The sequence below is a fragment of the Chenopodium quinoa genome, unplaced genomic scaffold, assembly GCF_001683475.1.
Source record: "Chenopodium quinoa cultivar QQ74 unplaced genomic scaffold, ASM168347v1, whole genome shotgun sequence".
Lineage (NCBI taxonomy): Eukaryota > Viridiplantae > Streptophyta > Magnoliopsida > Caryophyllales > Amaranthaceae > Chenopodium > Chenopodium quinoa.
The window spans coordinates 150,984-176,936 of NW_018743863.1; the positions used below are offsets into that span (position 1 = coordinate 150,984).

General features: G+C 36.4%; 1 protein-coding gene and 1 long non-coding RNA gene across 2 annotated transcripts; one reads left to right on the forward strand and one right to left on the reverse strand.

Annotated features, from left to right (window-relative positions):
• Positions 1–1,023: 1,023 nt before the first annotated feature.
• LOC110686492 lies at positions 1,024–4,950 on the reverse strand. Its single transcript, XM_021863113.1, has 2 exons — positions 4,780–4,950; positions 1,024–3,884 (listed from the first exon to the last, which is right to left on the reverse strand). The coding sequence occupies exon 2, from the start codon at positions 3,867–3,869 to the stop codon at positions 3,402–3,404; it is 468 nt and encodes a 155-aa protein (XP_021718805.1). The 5' UTR covers positions 3,870–3,884; positions 4,780–4,950; the 3' UTR covers positions 1,024–3,401.
• A 1,299-nt stretch (positions 4,951–6,249) lies between these two features.
• LOC110686494 lies at positions 6,250–17,315 on the forward strand. The gene is made up of 3 exons (XR_002504204.1): positions 6,250–6,412; positions 11,759–12,011; positions 16,758–17,315. It is a non-coding gene; the product is annotated as an uncharacterized LOC110686494 (long non-coding RNA).
• The last annotated feature ends 8,638 nt before the right edge of the window (positions 17,316–25,953 follow it).

The following is a 25,953-nucleotide window of genomic DNA, read 5'->3' on the forward strand; positions in this document are numbered from 1 at the left end:
CATTCATTATGCTCTTGCCATATTTGACTATAATTGCCCGCCACTCATATTCGAATTCTTTGGGTTCATTGTCCAAATTCCACACACAAGCATTGAGTACTTCAAAAAAGTTTTATACTTGGCGAAGCTCTAAGCTGATTTTTTCAGATGAGGAGTGTCATATATCTCGACTATTTTGGGCAAATGCTATTTGTCGAAAGAATTATAGGTTGTTTGGTGATATGGTTTCTTTTGGTGCTACATACGACACTAATATCATAATCAAAGTAAAATCCATCAAACACTTCTCTTTTCAAAAGAAAGTTTTCAGTTAACATCTTCCCACCTTGATCTTTGATGTATTCTTTCATATCCCTGTGAAAATTCTTGAAATCCGGAAATGTAGCACCAACGTTACCATAGCATCCTACTTGTTCTTTATATATCCGAAATGACTTAACTGGACCTACATTTACTCTTGCATTGTTAGCTATGAAGTTTTTATGCAAGATTGTCATTTTTCTTGAACTTTTCAAGTACCGAGAAGATACATGACTAGCAAGAGAATGATTGTGACCTTTATGAAAAGCCAACATTCTATATAATCTATCTTGAGAATAGTATTTCATAATGCACTTTACTTTGCAACCAGTTCTTGTGATCTTTGTGCTATGGCGAGGAGTGTTACTTTTCTTATCTTGACCAACCTGATTATTCTTGTTTCTTACCTCTTTAAAACCTGCCTTATTACAGAGACAGTGCTTTAAAGAGACAATGCCACCCGAGATTGTGGTCGTTGAAGACTTGCGTACAACAAAGTGACATATTTTAGCATAAGCCTTATAGAACTCGATACCATCCTGTAGGGTTTGAAAACTCTTTCCCAAACATGTTTTGCCTTTTCAGGGCAACAAGTAAACCACTCCTTAGTACCACCTAGAGTTAGATGTGTTTCAGGTCTAGGAGAACGTGGTAGTAGTTGTGGTGATGTTACCATTGTGGATCCTTCTGTCATGATATTTAGAGAGACAATCAGGAAAAAATTAGAACACTTTAATTTCCTGCTACTATATTAGATTGATGTATCTATAAGTTTGAGATGAAGTATCTCTATGTAATAGTCGTAAGTAGGGGTGGTTATTGGGAGGGTCGGTGCGGGTCATTAGCGGGGTGGGTCGGTTGTGGGTCATGATGACTATTTAGCGGGTCAGGGTCGGGTCAGGGTCAATGCGGGTCAGGGTCGAGGTAAAAGTAAAACGGGCCATTAACCTTTTGGGCAAAATTACCAAGATTGCTTAAGGAACTTGAATTGTAGTGTAAATTCCAACTCTGACTCAATACTTAATCAAGCAATATTTATGGATGAATTTACATTGAGTTCTTGAGAAAGTTGAACAAATTGAAATGTAAGAAATCACTAAAAGCTGATGAAATCTACAAAATATCTTATTATTGCATTGTTTTTATTTCTACATAAGTCTCTGATTCATAAACATTTGAAACTAGAAAAAACTACTAAATCAATCCTAAAGTGCTGAACTCAACTAACAGATGATATAAAGAGATCTCTTAGCTTTGTCAGATAACAAACTAAAAGCTTCTGTCACAAGTTGAAAAGCACCCTCAGCACCAACAAACTTATTTTTATCTAGGTGAAGTTGAAGTACCAACTTTCTGTAATGCTTTCTCTGTAAACTTCCTGACAGCAAAATCTTTCTCTGTAAACTTCAGGAGAACATTCATATGAATAAAACAGCCAGCAGCCCCCAGTAGAAAAAAAAAAAAAAAAACAGAAGCCAGACATTAGTTGCACCCAGCAAGGACAGAAACAGCCAGCAGAGCGCAAATCACTGCCAAGCAAATCTTTACTACTCTAATGTAATGTGACTAAAAAAACAGAATTATTAGTAGAGAAATGAACAGGAGAATATTACCTAGTAGAAAGGGTCTGCATCATCATTCTCTTCTTCTTCAATGATTTCATCTTCAAGTTCACTATCAACCTCCACTTGATTGCTATCACGATGCCAATCTTGCATACATACTAAAGCTTGAATTGTTTTTGACTTTAATGAACTTCGCGATGCCGAAACAATCTTTCCTCCAATACTAAAAGCAGACTCCGAAGCTACAGTACTTACAGGAATAGTCAACAAATCCCGTGCCATCTTAGATACCACAAGATACCTCACAGAACTTTGATGCCAAAACTCCAAAATATCTAATTGTGAATTGAGATCTAAAGCATCATCATCTAGGTACATCTCAAGTTGTGACTTTCCTACTTGAGATCTTGCACTAGTACCGACAAAATGGTCATAATCATCAAAGTAGTTTCTAGCTCCGGAAGTACTAGGAGGAGAAGGAGCAACTACAATGGGTGAACTACTAGCATATTGCAACTTATAGTCCTCAAACATTGACTTCATAGTTCCCAACACCAAGTTTATTCGTCTTGAGACCTCTACACTTCCATATAACTTACTAAAAAAATATTCCACAAATTTCACTTTGTACCTCGGATCAAGAATGGCGGCACATGACAAGTAAAAATTGTAATCCGACCAATACTTGTCAAATTTTTCAAGCATTGGTTTCACCATTTCCTTTAAATAATCATAAGGACCTTTCTCCGCCTCAAGCAAATGGCGATGCACTATCCATGCACCTTTAAAATACACATTAGAAGTAGGATAATTCACCGCCGAAAACATACAAGTAACCTCATAAAACAACTCCAAAAAATTGTGAATCACGCTTACTTTTTCCCACTCATCCTCTAAAGGAATATATGATTGAAATGAAGCATGACTAGATCACAAGTGAAGATAAACATCTTTGAAGTACAGAGAAGTGCCAAGCATTTTATACGTGGAATTCCAACGAACATGCATATCAAGGTTCAATTTCCTTTTTACATCAAGGTGAAATATCTTCTCCGCACAATCATAGAATTCTTCACTTCTATGAGAAGATTTAATGATCAACCTTATAAATGAACGAATTTTGTCCAAAATTCCACTAACACAAGTCAATCCTTTTTGCACAATAAGATTAATAATATGGGCACAACACCGCACATGAAACAATGTCTCACCACAACTTAACCCTCCTCTAGGAACAAGACGTCTCTTCAAACAAGATATCATTGCATCATTATAAGTTGCATTATCAACGGTGATAGAGAGTATCCTATCATCTAATTTCCATTGGCAAAGAAACATACAAATCTCATTAGCAATACTTACCCCATCATATGGAGGAGCTAAGGCCCTAAACCTAAGAATTTTTTTACGGAGTTTCCAAAAATCATCAACAAAGTGAGAAGTGACACAAATGAAATGTTGTCTAGTATGATTTGATTTCCAATTATCGGTTGTTAAACAAATTCTACCAGAAACATTAGACAAGAAATTTTTCAATTATCCCTCTCCAATACATAAGCCTTCAATAAATCTCTTTGTGATTGCACGGCCAAATGGTTTAAACTTAGGAGTAGCTCTTTTCATCATTCTCCTAAATCCTTGTTCTTCAACCATAGTGAATGAATGATCTCCCTTAACAATGAAATTAAGAATCACTTTTCGAAGTTCATTCATGTCAAAAACAAAATTTTCTTCATCACTATCTTCCTCAAATGTAAGTCCTAGAGGCCTATTTGCACACCTCTCTAAATGACGCTTCAAATGAGATGTACCACTATCACGATGTGCAGATAAAATAGAATTACAATGTACACATTTAGCAATTCTCTCACCTTGAACATTCTTCCCTTCAATAAGCTCTCTCCAAACTTTAGACCTCTTCTTTCTCTTTCGTTGCAGAGTGATGTATTCATTATATCCATCATCACGTGCCGTAGAAGTAGTAGTAGTAGTATCATCATCCATAATAATTGTTTTGCCCTGCCAGCACATTTAGGAGTTCGATCAGGAGAATAGCAAAATCCGAAAACAAAATCTTATATGGTCTGTTCACCACGTTATATCATTTGTCCCTTTGCTAATTTTAGCCTTTTCTATAATAATAATAATGTCAGAAAGAGAGGAAAACATAAAATGTTGTATCGATTGATATGTTGAGTCATTCAAGTTACAAGTACTGTAACTCACCATTGGAGAAGATTGGTTTAAAGAAGAAAGCAGTAATAAAAACAGAAACTCTGTAATGAATTTTTTTGTTGCTTTTACACTTCCAAAATGTGGGTCAGTGAGTATAATAAGGTCCAAATTTGCATGAATCAAACTTAGAACTAAAAAATTAAAATCAATCCAACTTACAATAAATTAAATTTATCCATCTTTATCAAAGTACTACATATATTAGTAGATAATATGGGCTTTGTATGAATATATAGATGGATTAATAGTATACTTTATCAAGCCTTTATTGGTTTGATTTAATTCAAGTATTTTCAAATTTTAGCTAATATAGAAATGAAAACATTCAATGGCACAAGTGCAGAAAATATGTGACATGATTAACACAAAAAATTAAGGGTTATATTCATTCATCCATGAGTTCAGATCAAACACAATTATAATCAAGCAAAAAAACTCCCAAATTATAATTAAAAACACCAAAATAAATCAGCATTAGCAACACCAAGAACAGCAGACTCATAAGTAGCAAAATTACCCACCAATCCTTTTATCACTCTCCAAACTCAAGTAAGAAGCAAAATCACCAAGAAGAAAATCCAATTTGAATTGATTTTCGATCACATCATATAACCTAAACCACATCTTCAATCAGATATTAAAATTGAAGAACAGATTAAGAGAGAGAAAATGATGTTACCTGAGACTCTGAGTGCGCGGCTTCAATGGAGAACTCTGAGTGTTTTAATGGAAAACTCTGAAGTTGCACTTCAATGGAGAACTCTGAGTGCGCTTCAATGGAGGAGAGAGAAAATGGAAGAGAGGATAGTAGCTGACTGCTGACCCTTACAATATTATTGGGCTCTTTAGTTTAATTATTAAATTATTGGGCTATAAAATAAAACCCTATAAAAGCCTTATAAAATATGACCATGTAAAAGCCTTGTCCATTAAAAAAATTAAATAATATTAGGCCCGACCCTTTTGCCATTGGGTAGCCCTACCCAATGACTAGGCCTAGTCGTAAGTATCACTAAACTATCATCTCCAACTAGGTAAACAAAGAGTTTAAATTTACATACTATTTAAAATATCTCAATTTCAAGGTTTATAGCCTCTTCCAATATCTAGCTACTTGCACAATTAAGCAAGGATTAACATAGTAAAAATAATGAGGAACCTCAAATAACACTTTTCATTTCTTGTTAAAATGTTACAATGATGTATCTAAAAGTTTTATATGGTGTATCCCTATGATATTGTCGATGTATCTCTATATGGTAGCTAAAGTATCTATACGGTTTAGTTAATGTATCTCAATGTTGAACAAATCCCAAATTAGTACTACACTGCTGTACCTACTTTGAACACTTAATGTATTTACCAGTTTCAGAAGGTGTATATGTAGGACCAAAATCATGAGCCATAAAACAAAGACTAATAATAATTTTCGGTGATTGCAAATCCTTGCTTTATAAGAGTATCATCTAACAAAATACTTTTATAAAAATTAGAATAAACAACAATTTTCGACATTTCCTATTTCAATAAAGCTAGACTAAAATTCCATATTGATATATTGTCATCTACATCAAAAGCCTAATTCACTGCATTTGAATTCTGATAATCACTTTACCACATAATATATAAATTTAAATTTTCAACATCTAGGTTAAAAATCCAATTACAGCTCATATCAAAAATAATAAATTTGCAGCAATTTGTTAATAGATTTGGTAGAAAAAATTAAGAGATAATTCTTACCCATTGATTTCAGAGCTAATGGTAGATGTTTTCAGAGTTAATGGTTAATGTTGCTTCAGTTAGTCGTTGCTTCAATTTTAAAGAGAAGTTAGGAGAGAGAAGTTCGGGGAAGAAGATGAACGTTGTTATAAGGTATTACGTATTATGTTGGATGTTAAGAGGTACTAGATTTTAACCTTTGGATGTATCTAAATCCAAGGGATGGGAAAGCTTCTCACCTTCTCACTCTAATTGTACTTCTCACCAGATACCAACCCAAATTTGAGATTATGTGAGAACCAAGGTGAATAATGAGAACTAGAAATTTTTCTCAACCATTAATCGCGCATTATCTAACGGCTGTCAATTCACCCGCTTCATTAAGGGTAAAATGGCAATATTTGCAAATCGAATGACTATCTAATTTTTGCAGTCGCTTCTTTTTCGTTTTCTGTCTCTTGTTCAGACTTTCTCTCTCTTCCTTTGAATGCTCTCTAAAGCGGTTTCATTTCTTTGGTTTCGCATATCGAATTCTTCAAATTGGTTTATTTAAGTTCTTTGATTTGCTGTTTCTGGTTGTTTCTGGAGAGGTAAGTGTTTTAATTTCGTATATTTTTGTTGTTTTTTAAATTCAATTAACGTCTTTTTTTAAAATCAAGGTTAAACGATTTCGATTGCAAAAATTAGGGTTTTCACTACTATTTGTTTCACTTTTTGTGATTTCGATTGATGTATAAAACTTTTACAATCATATGTTAGCGTATTGTGGTTTCATTTAATTAGCTGCAATTATGGTTTTGTGGTTGAATTATTGATATATATTCTTATATTTGGTATTATTAAATTGTTGCTTGCCTGATAAAATTTTGGTTTTTTTTGTTAGATTGTATGGTAAATTACTTTTAATTACATTTTTATTTTTATATTATGTGGATAATATTTACACTGTTATTGATTCGTTGCATTAGATTGTTATTGTAAAGAATAAGTTCCCTCTGCCTATGGTGCATAAAGAGCCCTTATTTCTATTTTAACGGATTTTGACATGATATTGGTGTGTGCAGATTGTTAAAACAGTAAGTGAAACTTTTCATAGTCATTTGGGGTATCAACCTGATCTTTGTAGGAATGTAGGGCCAATAATTAACTTAGTTAATAGCCAAGACACTGTTTTAGCTTGTTCTAACTAGTTTTATGTTCCTGAGAACTAATAAATAATAATAAGTTTAATGGTAAATGTTGTTGGTGCTGTGTTTGTTGCTGTAGATTATTTTTTTGTTTTTTTTTTGTACTCATTTGTTGGTGTAGATAGCAGAAGGTTTTGTGGACTATTTTGCGTTGTTGTTGTGGTGTGGTGTCGGTTAGCGTTAGGTTTGGGGTGTTGGATAAGCTGGCAGTAAGGTTGATGACAGGAGACTGTGAAGTTTGTATCACAAAATCTGTAAATATGAAGCCTTTTTGTTAATCTAGTATGCTGAATATTTATTTCACCAGCAATTATATATTATAGATATTCTAAATAGATAAGTATTAGATAGGTTTTCTATCACAAAATCATGTGGATAGTCTTCAAAGTTATATGTGAACATTATCTATATATACAATGGGATGTTAACAATAAGTAGTCCATTCTAGGGGTGTATGTGTGACTGATGCATTCCTTGTGGAAACAGCTCACCTCTTTTAATTTTTTCGTATTCCTTGTTGCTGTCATCATAATTTCTTCTATGTATAAGATCAGAATGAAGCTTATTGCATTCTTTAGTCAACCATTATAGGTAAATGGTAATGTAATTGTTTTGGGGTTAGGAACCTTAATTAAGGACTCTGTGCATATATGAACTCTCTCTATATATGAACTCTATAAGTTTTCTTAGTTTTAAGCAACTTACCTCGTTGGATTCATAGTAGAGTATGCCTACCTGTTTTTTTGGATGTTGGATGCCCTTGCAGCATTATGGAAGGAGAAAGCTCTGTTAACAAGTACACCCCTAAGCTTCCGGTACGGATAAAAGCATAGCAAAGGATATTTCGTTCATAACTTAATGTAAACATTTTCAAATTAAAAGTGAATAAAACAATAACAAAAGTAAATGGAAAAGAAAGTCAAAAATTTTCAAGTATATATGAAATAATTGAAAATGATAAATGAGCATAGTACTCGAGTCATTTACTTTTATATCGCTCTAAAAATGAAAAGTAATCAACTAAGAAAGAAGTAGTACTATGTATATGAATTGAGGTTAAAGTATAGGTTTTTAAATTAAAAGTAAATAAAAAAGAACCTAAAGTGAATAAAAAAGATTTTAAAGTAAACCTATTAGCTCAAGTGGTAGAGCACTATGCGGTTGCATAGAGGTGTAAGTTCAACATGGGTTATTATTATTATTATTATTATTTTTTTGAAGAAACCCACCAAAGGGGAATTATATTAATAGCTTATTAGCAGCAATGTTTAAGATATGAGTCGGGATTAGGTTATTTCTAAAAGTAAATGTAAAACACTCTAAAGTAATTCAAAATATCTCAAAAAGTTGATCAAATAACTAAAAAGTTAATCAAATTAGCTCTAAAGTATCCAATTAATTGGCTTTTAATGATTAGTGAGTATGGAAACTTTATTATACCACACTAACTTGGAGTCATTGACTTTAATATCCTTACTAGAGCAGTCAATTTATAAGAAAGAAGTATATGTAGCTCAACGTAAAATACTCTAAAGTTATTCAAATTATATTAAAATTAAATCAAACAACTAAAAAGTAAAACAATTTAGCTCTAAAGTATATGAATATCTTAATACATTATGTTGGTTTCTCAAGGTGTATACAGATGCGGGGATCATGGAAGTGGCCCAAGGGGTTTGGATTGTGATTGAATTTCATATCCTTACAAGATGAGCCAAGTTATATGAAAGAGGTATATAGAGATAAATATAAATGCTTTCAAATTAAAAGTAAGTAAATACCAAAAGTAAATTAAAAATTCCAAGAATATATGTATAATGAAATCATTTAATGGGAATCATTAAAAAAAAAAAGTCGTTATTATTGATCCGGTGTGTGTTGCTGTTATGTGTTTCTACTGCTAGCCATGCCTGGAGCTGGAGCAGCTGCTGCAAGAGAGGGGGCAGGGAGACGTGTTCTTGTTGCTGCTCATTCCAATGCTACCATTGCATTTGACCATGTGGTGCCTTGTGATCATCGTGTCATCATAAGGCAGGTCCCAGACTGCTACTGCCACTTCTGCAGCAACTGCGGATGGTTTTGTTGCTGTTTCCTCCTTTGCTCCCGCCATTGCTTCCACTTATTCCAGTTCCTGCAGAAAAGTAGAGTGCAAGCAATCGTTCAAAAGTAAATCAAATTGACTAAAATGTATATCAAATCAACTAAAAAGTAAAACAAATTAACTCTAAAGTATACAAACAATAAATTAGCTTGAAATGATTAATGAACCTTCAATACAAAGCCTAGTCTTTGAATTACACATATAAACCTACGTGGGATTCGAACCCACATCTTTTGTGCAATTGCACAATGCTCTACCATGTTGAGCTAGTAGGCTAATGAAAAGTAATAAAAAAAAATTACTCAAAAGGAAATAAAAAAAATTTAGCTAGTATATCAAACATTTGTAATAGATTAATATTACTTAAAAGTAAATCAATAGATATTTAAAGTAAATAAACCAATCTATAAAGTATAAGACATGGCTGTTAATGCAGTCATCTAAAACTCCCCCAATTTTAATTTGCTTAGATAGTTTGATGATCATGGTATGTATTCTGTAAGTAAGTAGCTCTTGATGGACATTTCACGCATAAGAGTAGTTGCTTTTTGGATTTCTGATACACAAAGTCCAGCAAATGTTTTATTTGTCTTAAGAGGGGTAGACAAACTAATCATACAATCACTTAACAATTGCATAAAATTTCACACTCATAACCCATAGATCCTAATTTCAGGCCAATGAGATAACCCGGACCAGGAGGATAATGAATAACAGCTTTGCAAAAGCAGCAGCCTCAAATATTAGCTTGATCTGAAAGATAATGATAGTACGAAAACAATATAAAATAAGTTCCTTGGACATAAAGGAGCATATTCGAGAGAATGATTTTCATTATAATATAGTCCAACGAATGACCAACAAAAAATTACTCAGTAAGAACTAAGAAGTGATAGAAAAACTAAGAAGCAACATCAGACAAAGAAAAATCATACTTTTCAACTTCCAATTACATAGCCGTATACTCCATATATACCTGGTAAGTAATTAGATGGCCCTAAGAATTTGCATAACTTAACAAGGATCAATTTGCCATAATGAATCACTTCAGCAAAACAAAAGTCTTCACTTCAACACCAAGCCCATATGCAGGATAAAGCCTATACTACAAGCTACTTCTCCTAGGCCACCAATCTTCTTGAGCTTTTTGACATTCGTTTGCAGAAAACTTTCAGCAATTGAAATCGAAATAATCAAACAAAAAAACTATAATTTCAACAATCAAAATTGCAAATATGCAAACATTGCATTGCAAAATCCCTATATTATCAATTATAAAACCAAACAATTATGAAAACCCTGATTTCCAATCGAATCGCAAAAAATGCCTTGATTAAAAATAAAATTAAATTTAAGATAACAATAATTATAATCTAATTTCCCCATTATAATATCATAAAAACGTAAGTTAAAAAATTCGATTATTGTCAGTGGTAACAAATCCAAAAATATTCACATAAAAAACCCTAATTCGAAACAAAACTCATAAAATACATCAAATTCAAACAAAAACTAAATCAAAAAAACTCTAATTCGAAGAAATCAAACAAATAGCTTACTTTGCGATGAATATCCGAGATTAACAACTGGAGAAACTGCGCACCGTCAAAGAAGAAATCGCAGAGGAATGGAGAAGAAATATCACAGAGGGGATGAGAGAGAAGCGCAGGATAAGAGAGAGAAAGTAAAAAGAAGAAATAGAAAAAAACGCAAAACAGATCGCAAGAAATGAAAATTTACAGAAATGCCCTTAATGAAACAAGCGAACTCTCATCCATTAGATTAAACAGAATCGACGGCCGAGATGAGTTCCTAGTTCTCTTTATTCATCTTGGATCTCAATTATATATATATATATATATACACACACATATGGGATAATGTGAGAACACATCCCTTATATGAGAACACTCTAATATATAAGAACAAATCTACACCGTTGGTTTGCTTAGATCTAACCGTCCATTAATAATGGCATATATGTAAATTTCATAGCTTACATTTTAAAATTTCAGCTACTTATTTCTTTCTCTCTCTCCCTCTTCCCCCCCCCCCCTCTCTCAACCCAGTGTATTTGGGTGGAAATTCATCAAAATATGGTAAGTTTATCAATTTTATCATCAAATTCTTCTATGTTAATAGATTTTTTCAAAGTATAATGTTCAATTTGTTTAATTTTTTTTTCATTTTTTATAGCTTAATTTTTTTTTTCAAATTGTGTTCGATTTTCTTGGATTAATTTTTTCAATTTGTGTTCGGTTTTTTGGCTTAATTTGTTCAATTTGTGTTCGATTTTTTCGGTATAGCTTATCACTTTGTGTTCGATTTTTTCAATTTCAGCATCCAATTTTATGAATTTTGTGTGTGTCGATAATTTTGATGATATTTTTTCTGATTTTATGTTTTTGTGGACATTTAAATCCGTTTTTGCTCAATTATTTCATGTAATTGTGTTTATTTTTGGACATGTAATGTTTTGATGTTTGCTAGCTACTTGTTAAATAATGCAGTGTAAATGTTTTGTGTTTTAAGGTAGTAATAATTGATTTGTAATTAAGGGAATGTAATGTGCACACCAAGTGTTTGATAAAAGTCTCTGATATGATACATATGTTTGAGTTCTAATTAATTGAATACATATCAATTAGCACTTTTAAGGTTGGATCTTAGAGCTGGAGATGGTGCACACTGATATTGACTGGTAGAGCGTGTTATGTAATCTGCTTTGGGATATATGGTTATGAAGAAATGCTTGGGTTTTTGAAGGGAAGATGGTTGATCTAGCTGGGATTCAACAAAAAGCTATGAGCATAATTGGAGAGTATAAGAAAGCCAATGAAGCTACATCAATTATTAATCTGGGTGCTGCTAGTGTTGTGGCCTGAGTTGGGTTGGTATAAGGTAAACTTTGTATTAGTTGAGAATTGTTTACTCATTTGATAAATGAACAAAGAATTGTTGCTCATTTGATAAATGAGCAAAAAATTGTTTGCTCGCTTGATAAATGAATAAAGAAATGTTTGCTCATTTGATAAATGAACAAAGAAATGTTTGTTCATTCGACAAATGAGTAAAGAATTGTTTGCTCATTTGATAATCCTATAAAACAAATGAGTAAAAATTTAAGTAGGATAGTAATAAGAAGTTGATCTGTGGTTTATGAATCAAAGCTTGAGGACTGGTTGAAGGATTATATTTATGAGACTGTTGTGGATTATAATAATAATGCATAAAAATAGTTGGTTTCTTCCATTCCTATAAAACAAAATGATCAATATATAAGAGAAGAAAAAGGGAAATTGATCTTTCATTTGTATGAGTGCTGCAGACACAAAACATGTAACATCTTCATAAATGAATAAAGAAATATTTTCTCATTTGTCAAGTGAGCAAATAATTGATTGCTCATTTCACAAATAAGCAAAAAATACTTGTTGATTTAATGAATAATTAAAGAAATGTTTGCTCATTTGACAAATGAGCAACTAACTTGTTCATTTGACAAATGAGCAACTAAGTATTTGCTCATTTGACAAATGAGCAACTAACTATTTGCTTATTTGCTAAATGAGTAAAAAATTGATCGCTCATTTCCTAAATGATCAAAAAATTGATTGCTCATTTCCCATATGTTCATTTTTTCTTCATTGATATTTACAAAAAATTACAGGTTATAAAATTGCAAAACAATTATTTGCTCATTTATCAAATGAGCATATAATTCTTGCTCATTTTGTCAAACATTAATATTTATTCTTTACTAATTTGTCAAAATGAGCAATTAATTTTTTACTCATTTGTCAAATGAGCAAACTATTTAATGTTCATTTGTCAAATGAGCAAACGATTCTTGCTCATTTTGTCAAATTAATGCTCATTAGTGAGTATGTTTGAATGTTTTAAATACGTTAGCCTACTAGCTCAAGGGTACAGCATTGTGCAAATGCACAAAAGATGTGGGTTCGAATCCTATGTAGGTTCATTTATGTAATGTGGAGACACAAGTTTGTATGAGAGTTTAACTGTAACAAAGTTTATATAGTTATAAATCATTTCAAACAATTTTTTTGCTCATATAATTTAATTAGTACGAATTTGATTATTTTTTTTTAAATTAATTTTGTTTATAGAGATAACCTATACAGAAATTGAACCTACATTTCCTATGCATTTGCATAATGTTCTAGCAATTGAGCTAATAGGTTTATCAAATGTTTTAAATCATTTTCTATGTTATCAAATGTTTTAAATTTTGAGTGTGCTAATAGGAATTCCTCAAGCTTTCTTTTGTTGTGGTTGCAAGATAATAGATCAAAGTTTGAAGGAAAAAGAATTTAAGAACTCAGAAGTAAGAAACATTGTTCCAGCAAAATTCATAGGCACTTATACCAACCTTGGTAAAGAACTATAAACTACACCAACTGAGGACTCTTTGTTATTGCATTCATCTTCAGTTGTTTTAGAACTTATTAATGGTGATAAGCCCGCATTGAAGATAATTTTGAAATAAGACTAGTGTAAAACAACAATAAGAATCATATTATTGAATTTCGTGGGTCAACAGCAAAACGAGAGATTATGCTACAAAATAGCAAAGATTTCATATAATCCAAAAAACATTAATAAAGAAAATTGGTCAAAACAAATTGCCAAGAATGAACCTCAGATTAACACAAGCTTACTTTGATTTAATGTGCTGAAAACAGGAAGCAATACAATAAGAATAAATTATTACCAAAAATGATCTTTTTTCTAAGCACAACAAATTGGGAAAGATAGCAAAAAGAGCATAGACCTAACATTCACATGAGAAACTATGCATATCATATCAGCTTCCCAATTAATGTCTCAGCAACACCCAGAATCATTTACACTTAAGAATCATGCATATATTAATAGCAAAACAAAGTGAGATTATCCAGGAGACAAGCAGACCTTGCTGTATCATAACATTTTCAATAGGTCCAATTGTTTCAAGCTATAATACTGGATGGTCTGGATGTACTTACCATTGATTTTGTCAGTTCCAAGTTCTTCATTCGCACCAACTAAGGAGCCAATTCCACCATTATTGTTAGATTGAATAACATTCACCTTTGAAAAGTGACCAACTGAAATGTTTCAACCACTTTAGAGCTATTTATAGGTGGCTGCAAAGTTACATCTTTGTTGATGCCTTTGGCCATATTTTGAGTGCCCTGAATTTCTTCCTTTGCCTATCCTAAATCGTCAATGCTAAAGATGCAATTTTCAACATTATTGGCAGTTGTTTGAGATAAATCAGCATTATTTTTTATATTAGAAATAGAATCCAAACTTTTCATATCATCTGATTCACTTGAGGTACATCGTCGTAGGACCTCCTCCGAGTCCTCCCCCAACCATGCTTTGTGGATCAACTCTTTTCTCAGAATGTAGCTATATTTTGGAGCTTTAGTGAAAGCAGTAATTACTTAAACTGAGCTGCACATACGTCACTTCTATGAGTTCTTTCAATTAGCATTTAAAGCCCATGGATTATCAATTGACAATGATAAGAAAAAAATCAATCATTCATCAGGACCAATGTAAAATATGAACTACTCCCTTTGCCCCAAAAAGAGAAACACTTAGTTTTTTCACATCTCAAAATGCTTAGTTTAAAACTCTACCAGACTACACAATTATTTAAGTGCTACTTTAATTAATCAACAAACCTATGGATGCTCTGAAATTTTTTTACATCAACAATATAGCTTCTTGTCAATCAAGTGCAAAGAATGAATACAAAATTATACTTAATCAAAATTAAAAAATGTGAAACCCAAATTTTTGTAATTAAAATCGCATAATCTTGATTTAAAATTCGAATTAAATCATAGACAACAATGAAAATCAAAATCAAATTAACTTACAGTGCCTTAAGTATACAAGAATAGCAAAGGATGATGAAAGTTTTGTGATGTTTCGAAATTTTCCTAATCGAAAATCGCATAACCAGATTTTGGCAAAAAAAAAAACCTAATTTTCGAAATCAAAATCGCAAAACATGTTTCAAAATCAATCAAATTCAAAATTAAACTGAAATTTACATACTGTAACAGATTATCGCGAGAAATTGATTAGCAAAAGCAAAGAAATTGAAGAGAAAAAAAATGGAAGAGCGTATTCAGATAACCTGGAGGAAGAGAGAGAAAATCTAAAGAGGAGAGAGAAAATCTCAGTTGTTGGCTTTGATCTAATCTAGCGGCTGAGATTTGTCCTCACATAAGGTGTGAGTTCTCATCAGGATCCCGACCATATGTATGTATGTATATATGTATGTATATATATATATATGTATGTATGTATGTATATATATATATGTATGTATATATATGTATGTATATATATATATGTATGTATATATATATATATATATATATGTATGTATGTATATATATGTGTGTATATATATATGTGTGTATATATACATATATATATGTACATACATATATACATATATATACATACATATATGTATATATATACATTTATGTATATATATATACATATATATACACATATACATACACACACACACACATATATAATCATGTGAGAACCAAGGTGAATAATGAGAACTAGGAATCAATCTCATCCTTTAATCACGCTCCATCTAACAACCCACGCTTCACCCGCATTCATTAATTTCATTTTCGTAATTTCTAATCATGTGAGAGCCAAGGTGAATAATGAGAACTGGGAATCAATCTCATCCTTTAATCACGCTCCATCTAACGGCTCACGCTTCACCCGCATTCATTAATTGCATTTTCGTAATTTCGCAGTTGTTAAAACGTTTTTCCAGTTTTTTAACTTTTAAGGCAATTTCATTTATTTTATGACTGATTTTATTTACTTTTACTAACTTTTCATTTACTTTTAGAAATGAAACTGGAAATCACTTTATAAAGTTGAAATGTTGCGAAAATGCCATTAATGACACGGGAAGCATGTGGATCGTCCGATTAATATGATCTAAGGGCCTAGATTAGTTGCTAATTCTTATTTTAGCCTTGGTTCTTTTTATAACTTGGTTCTCATTATAACTTGGTTCTATTAAAAAAATAATAATAGTTTTTTTTTTAAAAATGGCACTAGGAAGTGACACATGTCATTTTAGTGTCTATGCTGGTATTACGTTATAGATGGAATAGTACAGATATAAAATAATATTTTATACAATACAAGATATGAAAAGTATGTGAATAAAAAATATATACTCCCTTCGTCTCACTTTGTTAGTCCCCTTTGAAATCAATCACTCCAAATAAGAAAAGGAGGCATCCTAATACTTTGGAATTTAATTGAAGATTTGTAATTAATGTTTTGTCTTTTCCTATTTTATTTGATTTATTTATGAAAATTGGTTTCAATTAAATCACCTATAATAAATCTTGAGTGGAAGAATTTGTGCTTAGTTTTTCTTGTTTCTTAGGCTGTAATAAATCTCCATTGGAGTTCACAGGCTAAGATTTATTCTTAACTAGTTTTTCTTGTTTCTTTAAGTTTTCTAGTACTCTTATTTTTTAAGAAGAATATAAATGTTCATACTAGTTTTCAATTATTTATAATGTTATTCTTTCATCATCCCCTCTTTCCCATAATCTTGTTGCCTTATTGTAGGTTCCATGGCATTCCCGAGTGTACTTAGAGGCTTCCCTTGGCCGAGCTTTGAAGTGTAGAAGAAGGCATAAAGGTTAAGGAGGAGAAGAATAAAGAAGGAGCTTTCAAGCAAGGAGTTCGCTCGAACTAGCATGAAGTTTGCCCGAATCTAGAGGTTCGAACCCCTTAGAAGTTTGGTCGAGCTTTCACACAAGCTACTTTGATGATTTTTGGATTTTGGAGGTTCGGCTAAACTATTAAAAGGTTCGTCAGAACCTAGCACAGGGAGGTTCGCCTGAACCTACCCTCAGTTCGGTCGAACCTAACCTCTGTTCAGCCGAACCATTGCTCGATTATAACCTAGTTTTGTACGGGCTATATAAGCCTTTAGTTAAGACGTTTTCAAGATAACTTAGCTTAGCCTAATCTTAGGGTTCTTAGCTTAATTCTAGAGAGAGAAACACTTAGTTTTATGATTTTGGATGATTTGTACTCAATATTTTGAAGATTAATGAAGCTCCATTAGTAATTTTTTCCCTTAACTCTTTATTTGCTTGCTTTATGTTCTTTATTTTCTTATTAATCATGTTATGCATTGTTGATTGTATGACAAGCTTTGTTTTCAATATGATTAGTGAGTAATTCTTCAACTAAGGGGATGGTGATAGCTTGGCTTGATCTTGAGCATGTTAGGGGATTGGATTAAGGGTTGTTTAGTGATTAAAATCTTTATCTTTCATGATTTTTCAACTATTTCTCTTGAGTGGACAATCACTGGTTGTAGTTGGGTGAGTTGAAATTGATTATAACGATAGTGTGATTAAGTAATGCTCATTGGATGGTTAGTTCTCATTTACCTCATTTCATGCTTGATTACGACGATAGTGTAATAGTGTATGTTTGAGAAAGCAATTGCTCCCGATGATAGGAGAGTAGATTACTCTTTTAATCATCAATCATAAATAGCTTAGTTTGCTTGCTTCTTGTGTCCTATCCTTTGATATTGCTTGAGTGATGATGTTGCTTGATCCATTTCATTAGTGTTTTTCCTATTAGATTTTCTTTCTAGATTAATCATAGTTTACCTAGTGTTAGATCCTTTACTCAACTTTTCGAGCTAGCTTAGATGTTGAAGGCTTGAACAATGAAACTCACATCGGGTTACAAAAACTACCTTTAAGGCTTCAAATTCCCTAATGAGAGCAACACCATCTTACTACAAACAATTGAAATTAGGATCGGTAGGCCTTACGATTCTAGCATAACTACCTTAGCATAGGCGTATCCTAAACCAATGGAAATCCCAAAGGATACAAACTCGTAATACTTAACAAGAAAGACAATCAAACACAACAATCCACCTTTTTTTAATGCTGAATTTGCAAATGAAGCAAATAGAATTCACGTGGTTTGTCTTAAAAAAAAAGAAATTTTTTTTCTGTTTTTTTTTTTAAGAAAAGCAAAGCCCAACATTCGCGGAAACATGCAAAGCAATTAAATCCCAATCATCAAACAAAGATCATTCGGCCACAATGCCACTGACCAGATTCCGTAGAATCAATGCATACAACCTCGAACCATTCAAAATTGTTCTAACTACAACCTAATCTAAACACACAAAAAGAAAATTAAGAAAGAAAAGGCTAAACAAGAACGATCTCACTAAGTAGGAGGAAAACTAGGAACCATGAACGTAACAAAAGTATTACACCTTGTTGAGTCGCTCCAAGCTTCCAGTAGTATGCTACAAAGTAAGATTAGAAAACACAAAGAAATATTCTATAAGAAAAACTTAGTGAACCAAAACAAAGAACTAAAACTATGTACAAAAAGAAAAAGAACTAACATAAAGCTATCTATAAATTTGGATTAAGGGAATTTTGATTAAATGGGTTTGATTATCAGGAATTAAATTTCCATGTCAAGAGAGAAGAGGGGAAAAACATCACATCCATTGTCATAGCATCATTATCTTCATGATAATACAAGAACCAATTAACAAACATTCACCAACTACATCAAAACAATCATCCTAAGCCAACATCCTCATGTGCAAGAAACTATCCTACCACACCACATTTCCTATAAACATTTCAATTAGTCTTGAATATCCTCCCCCACACTAGTCTTTTGCTCATCTCGAGCAAAAGGAAAGACATGGAAAACCGGGAGGAGGGAGAGAAGAACCCTCATTGCCTATTTCTATCCTCTTTACCCTTGTTTGAGTTATCAAAATCAAACACAGGGATGTCCATGAAAGGATGAAATGGCGTGTTGAAATGATCATAGGGCCACCCTTGCTCGCTGATTAGGGATTTTCCCCCGCCACATGGACCAATCAGAGGTCGCCACGTGGATCAATCATAGGCTGCCACGTGGACCAATCAGAGGCCGCCTCGTGTCACCTTGTGAGAGGTCCAAGGTGGACCAACCAGGTCACGACACGTGGCAGGCGGAATTTTCAACTGAGCAAGTGGCCTTCTACGGCCCAAAGTTCCAGACAAAGCCCAATCGGCCCTAGGTTTACTAAAACTTAGTATTAGCCACGTTTTCCAACACCCTATAAATAGGAGATGTTTCCCTCCGAGGAACATCTATTCAAAAATATTCAACACACATTAACTCTCCATCAGAAAAGTCAGACACCTGACACCCCAAACCGAGCAATTATACATTGCCGATCCTCTCTTGGAATCCGAGAGAGACCCTTTACTTTCCACACTTTACTCCTCATACACGTTCTAACTTGATCGTTGGAGGCGGAGCTCCCACCCCCCGGAGTCTCCGTTGTTTTGCAGGTACAAGTGTCCAGAGGTCAGTCTTGGAATTGTAACTCTCCCGAAGGACATCAAAAAACCCCGAAACATTTAGCGCCGTCTGTGGGGAGAGTACTTCAAAGACGACTTCACAAGAACCTGTACCACCTCTTAATGAGAAGCGGCCTATGGTCGACGTCCAGGTCTTCTCAGACCAAGATACATATGATGAATATGAAGTCGCCACTCATACGGCCCCTGACGGGTCCCTCAGGACACGGCGCATCTGTCCCACCGAAAGGAGGGAACAGAACACTGACCAAGCAGGCCCCAGTGAAACAGTCGGCTAGCCATCAAGTTAGCCTCAGGCGGCCGAAGGATCCACCCCCATCACAAGAAATGAGCACATGACAAGTTTCAAAGGGGAGATAAAGGACCTTATTGATAGACGGACGACTGTCCCTACCAAGTAAAAGTCGGCCAAGAAACCCTCTTGTTCTGGGAGGAAGAAGCCGGTCAAAGAGCGAGAGGCCACTCCTTACCCTAAACCAAGGGAGGGACAGAAGCCTTTGATAAACCTGGCTGGACTACGGTTCCCTGAGCCAGGGTAGAGGAAGGCCATCCGGCATATACAGCCGGATGGTTCCAAGAAAACATATTCCGATGCTCGGATGATAATCCAGCAAAAGAAGGATATGCAACTGTCAGAGTTGGCTTCCACGTCGAACTTCAATGACAGTTTTCAGAATGCCTCGCTGAGGTATTCTCAGTCAAACCAAGAAGACCAGACAGGTGGCCTGTCCTCCCATTCCAGTCCTCAGATGTTCCAGGCGGCTCCATATGTGCCTTAACAGCTATACATGCCGTATGGACCACACTACATGCAACCTACCCTCTTCGAGGGGCAGGCAGCACCCAATATCCAGCCTTTGGATAGGCAGCTCCGACTGCTCAAAATTGGGGAACAACCTTCAGCTTTCTCCAAGGAAATAACTAAGGTCGCACAACCGGCTAAGGTGAAGAATGTGTTGGTAGGCACTTATGATGGTACCTCCAACGCAGAAGACCACCTGATGGCATATACCAACCTTATGTATCTACAAGGGTTGGATGATGCTACTTGGTGTAGATGTTTCCCGGCCACATTGAAGGGCGTCGCCCAGCAATGGTTCGGCAACCTGCCAGCCGGGTGCATCAATAACTTTAAGACGCTGACATATTTATTCGCGTCAAACTTCTCAATGAATATCCCTGCAAAGAAGACAAGTCTTGACTTGGGTGCCATACAACAGGGAGAGAAGGAGGGGTTGCGCACATATATCAGGCGCTTCAATTTGATGAAAATTCAGATTCAAGGGCTGTCTGATGAGGTAGCCTACACAGACTTTTTCAAAGGTCAGAAGGACGGGTCGACCTTCAAGTTTGACCTTGTCAGAAAGAGGGTGGCTACCCTCCAAGAGGAACTGATGAAGACGCCTATATATAGGTGACCAAGCTCTGCAACATCAGTAAGCAGTCGGACTCAAAGAGGTCCAATAAAAAAGAGAGTCGGCCATCAAAGCCGGCTAAGAAAGAAGAAAAGAAAAGGAAACAAGTCTGGGTGGCTGAATCCCCTGACTAGCCGTCCCAGAAGAAAAAGAGAGAAGCGAAGACGTACTCCCAAAAGTACGAATTCAACAAGGACTGCTACTCCATCCTCATGGAGATTAAGGATCGGGTCTCTATTGACAAGCCGGCTCCTATGAAGGATTCTGCCAAGAATCGGAACAAAAACAAATACTGCCATTACCATGAGGATATTGGCCATGACACCGACGAATGCTATAGCTTGAAGCGGTTGTTGGACCGTCTGGCTGATAAAGGAGTCCTCAAGTCTTACATCTTGAGGTCCAAGGTTACCTTGCAGACTAACCCTGGACAGTCGTCCAAGAAGAAGCCCCACTCTGCTAATAGCTCGGATACGGATGAAACTCCGATCTATACAATAGCAGGCGGCTTCGCTGGAGGCGGCCCCACCATCCGGGGCAATAAAGACTATGTCAGGCGCCTCGATATTAACTCAGTCGCGGAGGGACAGACGTCCAAGGAATACTTCCCCGAAGTCATTATCACTAAGGAGGACAAGGGCAAGATCCGGCTATCACACGATGATCCTATTGTCATCGAATGTAAAGTAGCCAACCAAAGAGTTGGCCTGATCCTCATGGACACTGGGAGTTCGTCTGATCTCATCAGTCACAAGTGCCTTGCCAAGCTCAGGTACAAGCTCCAGAGTATGCACCTGGTCTTTCATCCCTTAGTAGGATTTGGGGGTGGTGTGGTACATCCAGACCTACCCATTCGTCTAGGCGAGTGGGGGGACGGACGCCACATGGTGGTCCGGTTTTTAGTTGTTGAAGAACTGACGGCCTACAACATGATTTTGGGGCGCCCTACCCTGAATGAATCCAAAGCTGTTATCATCCCTTCTCTTATGCTTCTCAAGTTTGAGAGGGATGGTGGAACAGTCGGCTCCCTACGAGGAGACCAGAAGATGGCCAGGGAGTGTTACCTCTCTGATGTCAAGTCCACTATGGTCGCAGCCGGCCCCAGTGGAGAAACAACTGATCTTGACCAAGTCAAAGACGCCGCGACTGCTACAACAGCAGCCAGCAAGAAGAGAAAGGCCAACCAAATGATGGCCGAGAAAAAAGACAGACAATAGCAATCACTGACCGGTCAGAGGCCGGATGAACTCCGTCCCCAGCCGGCTGGTGAACACATGGACATCGTCTTAGATGACTCTCGTCCCGATCAGACTGTTAAGGTCGGGACGACTGCTTTTGCTTAACTTGGTGCAGACTTGCACCACTTGCTGAAAGAATTCAAAGACATCTTTGCCTTTGAAGTGGACGAGACGCCAAGCATCATCCGGAATCTAGCCGTCCACAAACTTGCTGTGGATCCTAAAAAGAAGCCGGTAAGGCAAAAGAAGAGGAACCATGGTGAAGAAAGAAGCCAGGCGACAGCCGTCGAGGTGAAAAAATTGTTAGATGCAGGTTTCATTCGACAATGCTACTTCCCTGATTGGGTTGCCAATGTTGTGCTTGTAAAAAAGACAAATGGAACCTGGCGCATGTGTGTGGACTACACAGACTTGAACAAGGCATGTCCAAAGGATAGTTATCCTCTCCCAAAGATCGATAGTCTGGTCGACTCTACAGCCGGCCATGCCTTGATGAGCTTCATGGACACCTATTCAGGCTTTCACCAGATACCCCTATGGAAGAAAGATCAAGATAAGACGACATTCGTCATTGATCAGGGGATGTTCTGTTATACCGTGATGCCATTTGGTTTAAAGAATGCGCCTGCCACCTTCCAAAGGATGATTAATACAGTCTTCGTTAATCAAATAGGAAGAAATGAAGAGGCATATATTGATGATATGATTGTTAAATCCAAACACCAGACGAACCATCTTACTAAATCCCAAGAAATGTGTTTTTGGTGTTGAGTCTGGGAAGTTCCTCGGATTTCTGATTGATCAAAGGGGGATAGAGGCCAATCCGGGAAAAATTTAGGCGGTCATAGACATGTAGTCGCCCCGCACTATAAAGGAAGTTCAAAAACTAACAGGTTGTCTAGCGGCATTGGGGAGATTCCTCAGTCGGTCAGGCGACAAGCGCCTCTATTTCTTCCAACCAATCAAGAAGAAGACTATGTTTGAATGGGGGACGGATGCAGAGTCGGCCTTCTACAAGTTGAAGGAACACTTGCACTCTTTGCCAAGGCTTGTCAGCCCTCTGTCAAAGGAAGTGTTGTACATGTATTTGGCCGTCTCTGATCATGCTCTCAGCGCCGTCCTCCTTGCTGAAAGAGACGGCTGCCAGCTCACTGTCTATTTCATCAGCCATGTCTAAAAGAATGCTAAGTTACGGTACCCCATGGTTGAAAAATTTGTCTTGGCCCTCTACATGGCAATTAAGAAGTTGAAGCCTTACTTCTTGGCACATCCGATCGTGGTCTACACTAACCAGCCGATCAAGCGGCCACTGACAGCCATGGAAATATCCGGCCGAATGATTAAGTGGGCAATTGAAATGCAAAGCCTAGAAATTACTTTTGAGCCGAGGAAAGCAGTGAAGGGGCAGACACTTGCCGACTTCATTGTTGAAATGACTAGGTCGGCTGATCCAAAAAATCTAGACCAAGTCTGGAAGGTATATGTGGACGGGAGCTCCACAATGAATGGCTGTGGTGCAGACGTCATATGTCTGTCTCCCGAGGGAGACAAGTATGAGTATGCACTACGTTTTAAGTTCCAAGCCTCAAACAATGAGGCAGAATATGAATCCCTACTAGCCGGTATCCGTATGTGCAAGGCGGCCGGGGCAAAGAAAGTGGACGCCTATTCTGATTCCCAACTAATTGTTAGCCAATATCATGGTGACTATGAAGCCACACATCTGGCCATGATCAAGTATCTACAGGCGGTTAAAGAAGAGGCCGGGACACTTGAAGAATTTCACTTAAGTCAAGTGCCCAGGTCCGAAAATAATCAGGCGGATGCCCTCTCCAAATTGGCATCATCCGCCTCCTGTGACACACCAAGATCTGTTTTTTGGGAAGTGATGGAGAAAAGGAGCATTGAGGAGGAATCTATTGGAGTGATTGTAATGAAAAAGCGTGCGTCTTACTTTGAGATTCACAAAGGGGAACTTTTCAAGAAAGGTTAACTGCAGCCTCTTTTGAAGTGTGTTACCCCAGAGAAGGATCGACAGGTCCTCGAAGATTTTCATTCAGGGTTTTGTACCTCCCATATAGGCGGCATGACACTGGCAAAAAGAGTCAGGCGGCAAGGCTACTTCTGGCCTACCCTTGAAGCAGACGCCATGGAGATGGTTAAAAAATGTGACAAGTGTCAAAGGTTTGGCAAGCTCATCCATCGTCCGGCCACTGACCTGACGGCTATCCATAGCCCAGTACCATTCGCCAAATGGGGCATGGACATTCTGGGTCCCTATACGCCTGCTACAGGCGGACGGAGATATATTTTGGTAGCAGTCGACTACTTCACCAAGTAGGTAGAAGCAGAGGCAGTCAAAGGCATCAAAACCAAGGATGTCATCTCCTTCATTTGGAGAAATATCATCACTCGGTATGGGGTGACCATGTCTATGGTTTTGACAATGGACCTCAATTCGAGATGCTTGCTCTCAAGAACTGGTTGGGAGACCAAGGGATCTCTCATTTTTTTGCATCAGTCGACCGCCCTCAAGCAAACGGCCAGGTTGAAGCATTCAACAAGTTAATCTCTGATGGCATCAAAAAGAAAATTGAAAGAGCCGGCGGCCTATGGGCTGACGAGCTACCGCATGTTCTGTGGGCCATCAGGACGACTGAAAAAGGGGCGACAAGTGAAACGTCGTTTCTCATGGTTTATGGGGCAGAGGCTGTTCTATCTATTGAACATTATGAGCCAACTCTTTGAGTCATGCTTTATGACAAAGAGGCCAACTGGGAAGCCATGCGGCTAGTACTAGATTCACTTCCAAAACGCAGGGGCAATGCAGCCTTGCGCCAAGAGATCTATCGTCTGAGAATGACGAGAGCTTACAACAAAAGAGTGCACAAGCAACCCCTAAAAGTAGGGGACTTTGTGTTACGAAAGATGGAAGCAGTTGGTAGGGCCAACGAACAGGGAAAGCTGACTCCTAACTGGGATGGCCCTACTGAATCTATGAGGAAGTACGAGGCGGCACCTACCGACTGGAAAAACCAGATGGCAGGCAGCTAGCCAGAACTTGGAATGTAGACAACTTAAAAAAGTACTACTTTTGAGATTTGTAAATTATTTGTAAACATATCAATAAAGTTTTTTATTTCAATTATTCTACAAGTCTCCTCAGTGGGGCAAGCCGCCTGTGCAAACACAGTCGGCCTTATTTTACTTAGCAATCTGTTCTTTTTTGAACAACCTAATGAGGCCATAGGCTGGATGATCAAACTAAGGCCCATGGCCGAATGATATTTTTCTTAAAAAAAATAAAAAAATAAAAGAAATTAATTAAACTAATACGTTTGTCCCAAAACTAGATCAGGCGTCCGACGACATCCATCTGGGTGAATTCGTCGCAGAGAGCATATCCCATTTGGGTGGCACATTTCTCTATAAAATTAAAACAAACCGCTCAATCGAGTGTCCACTTGACAACCTCGTAGATGTTCGACCTGAGCTGGCCTAAGCTGCCTGATTCCTCTACTACTCAAACCAAAGTGACAGAGACTGGGTAACCCCAAGGTTAACTCATAAGTCACTCTCAACCTAGTACGGAACCTAAAGGTATGAGAAGACCACCTGTTTTTTGGCAAATAGAGGTACTCAACCACTATTCTTACTAGACTATACTAAAGCCACCGCCTGTAACCCAACAGGCGTAGCTACTCTGGTTGGACATTCTACTTGACGCCTGCTTCTA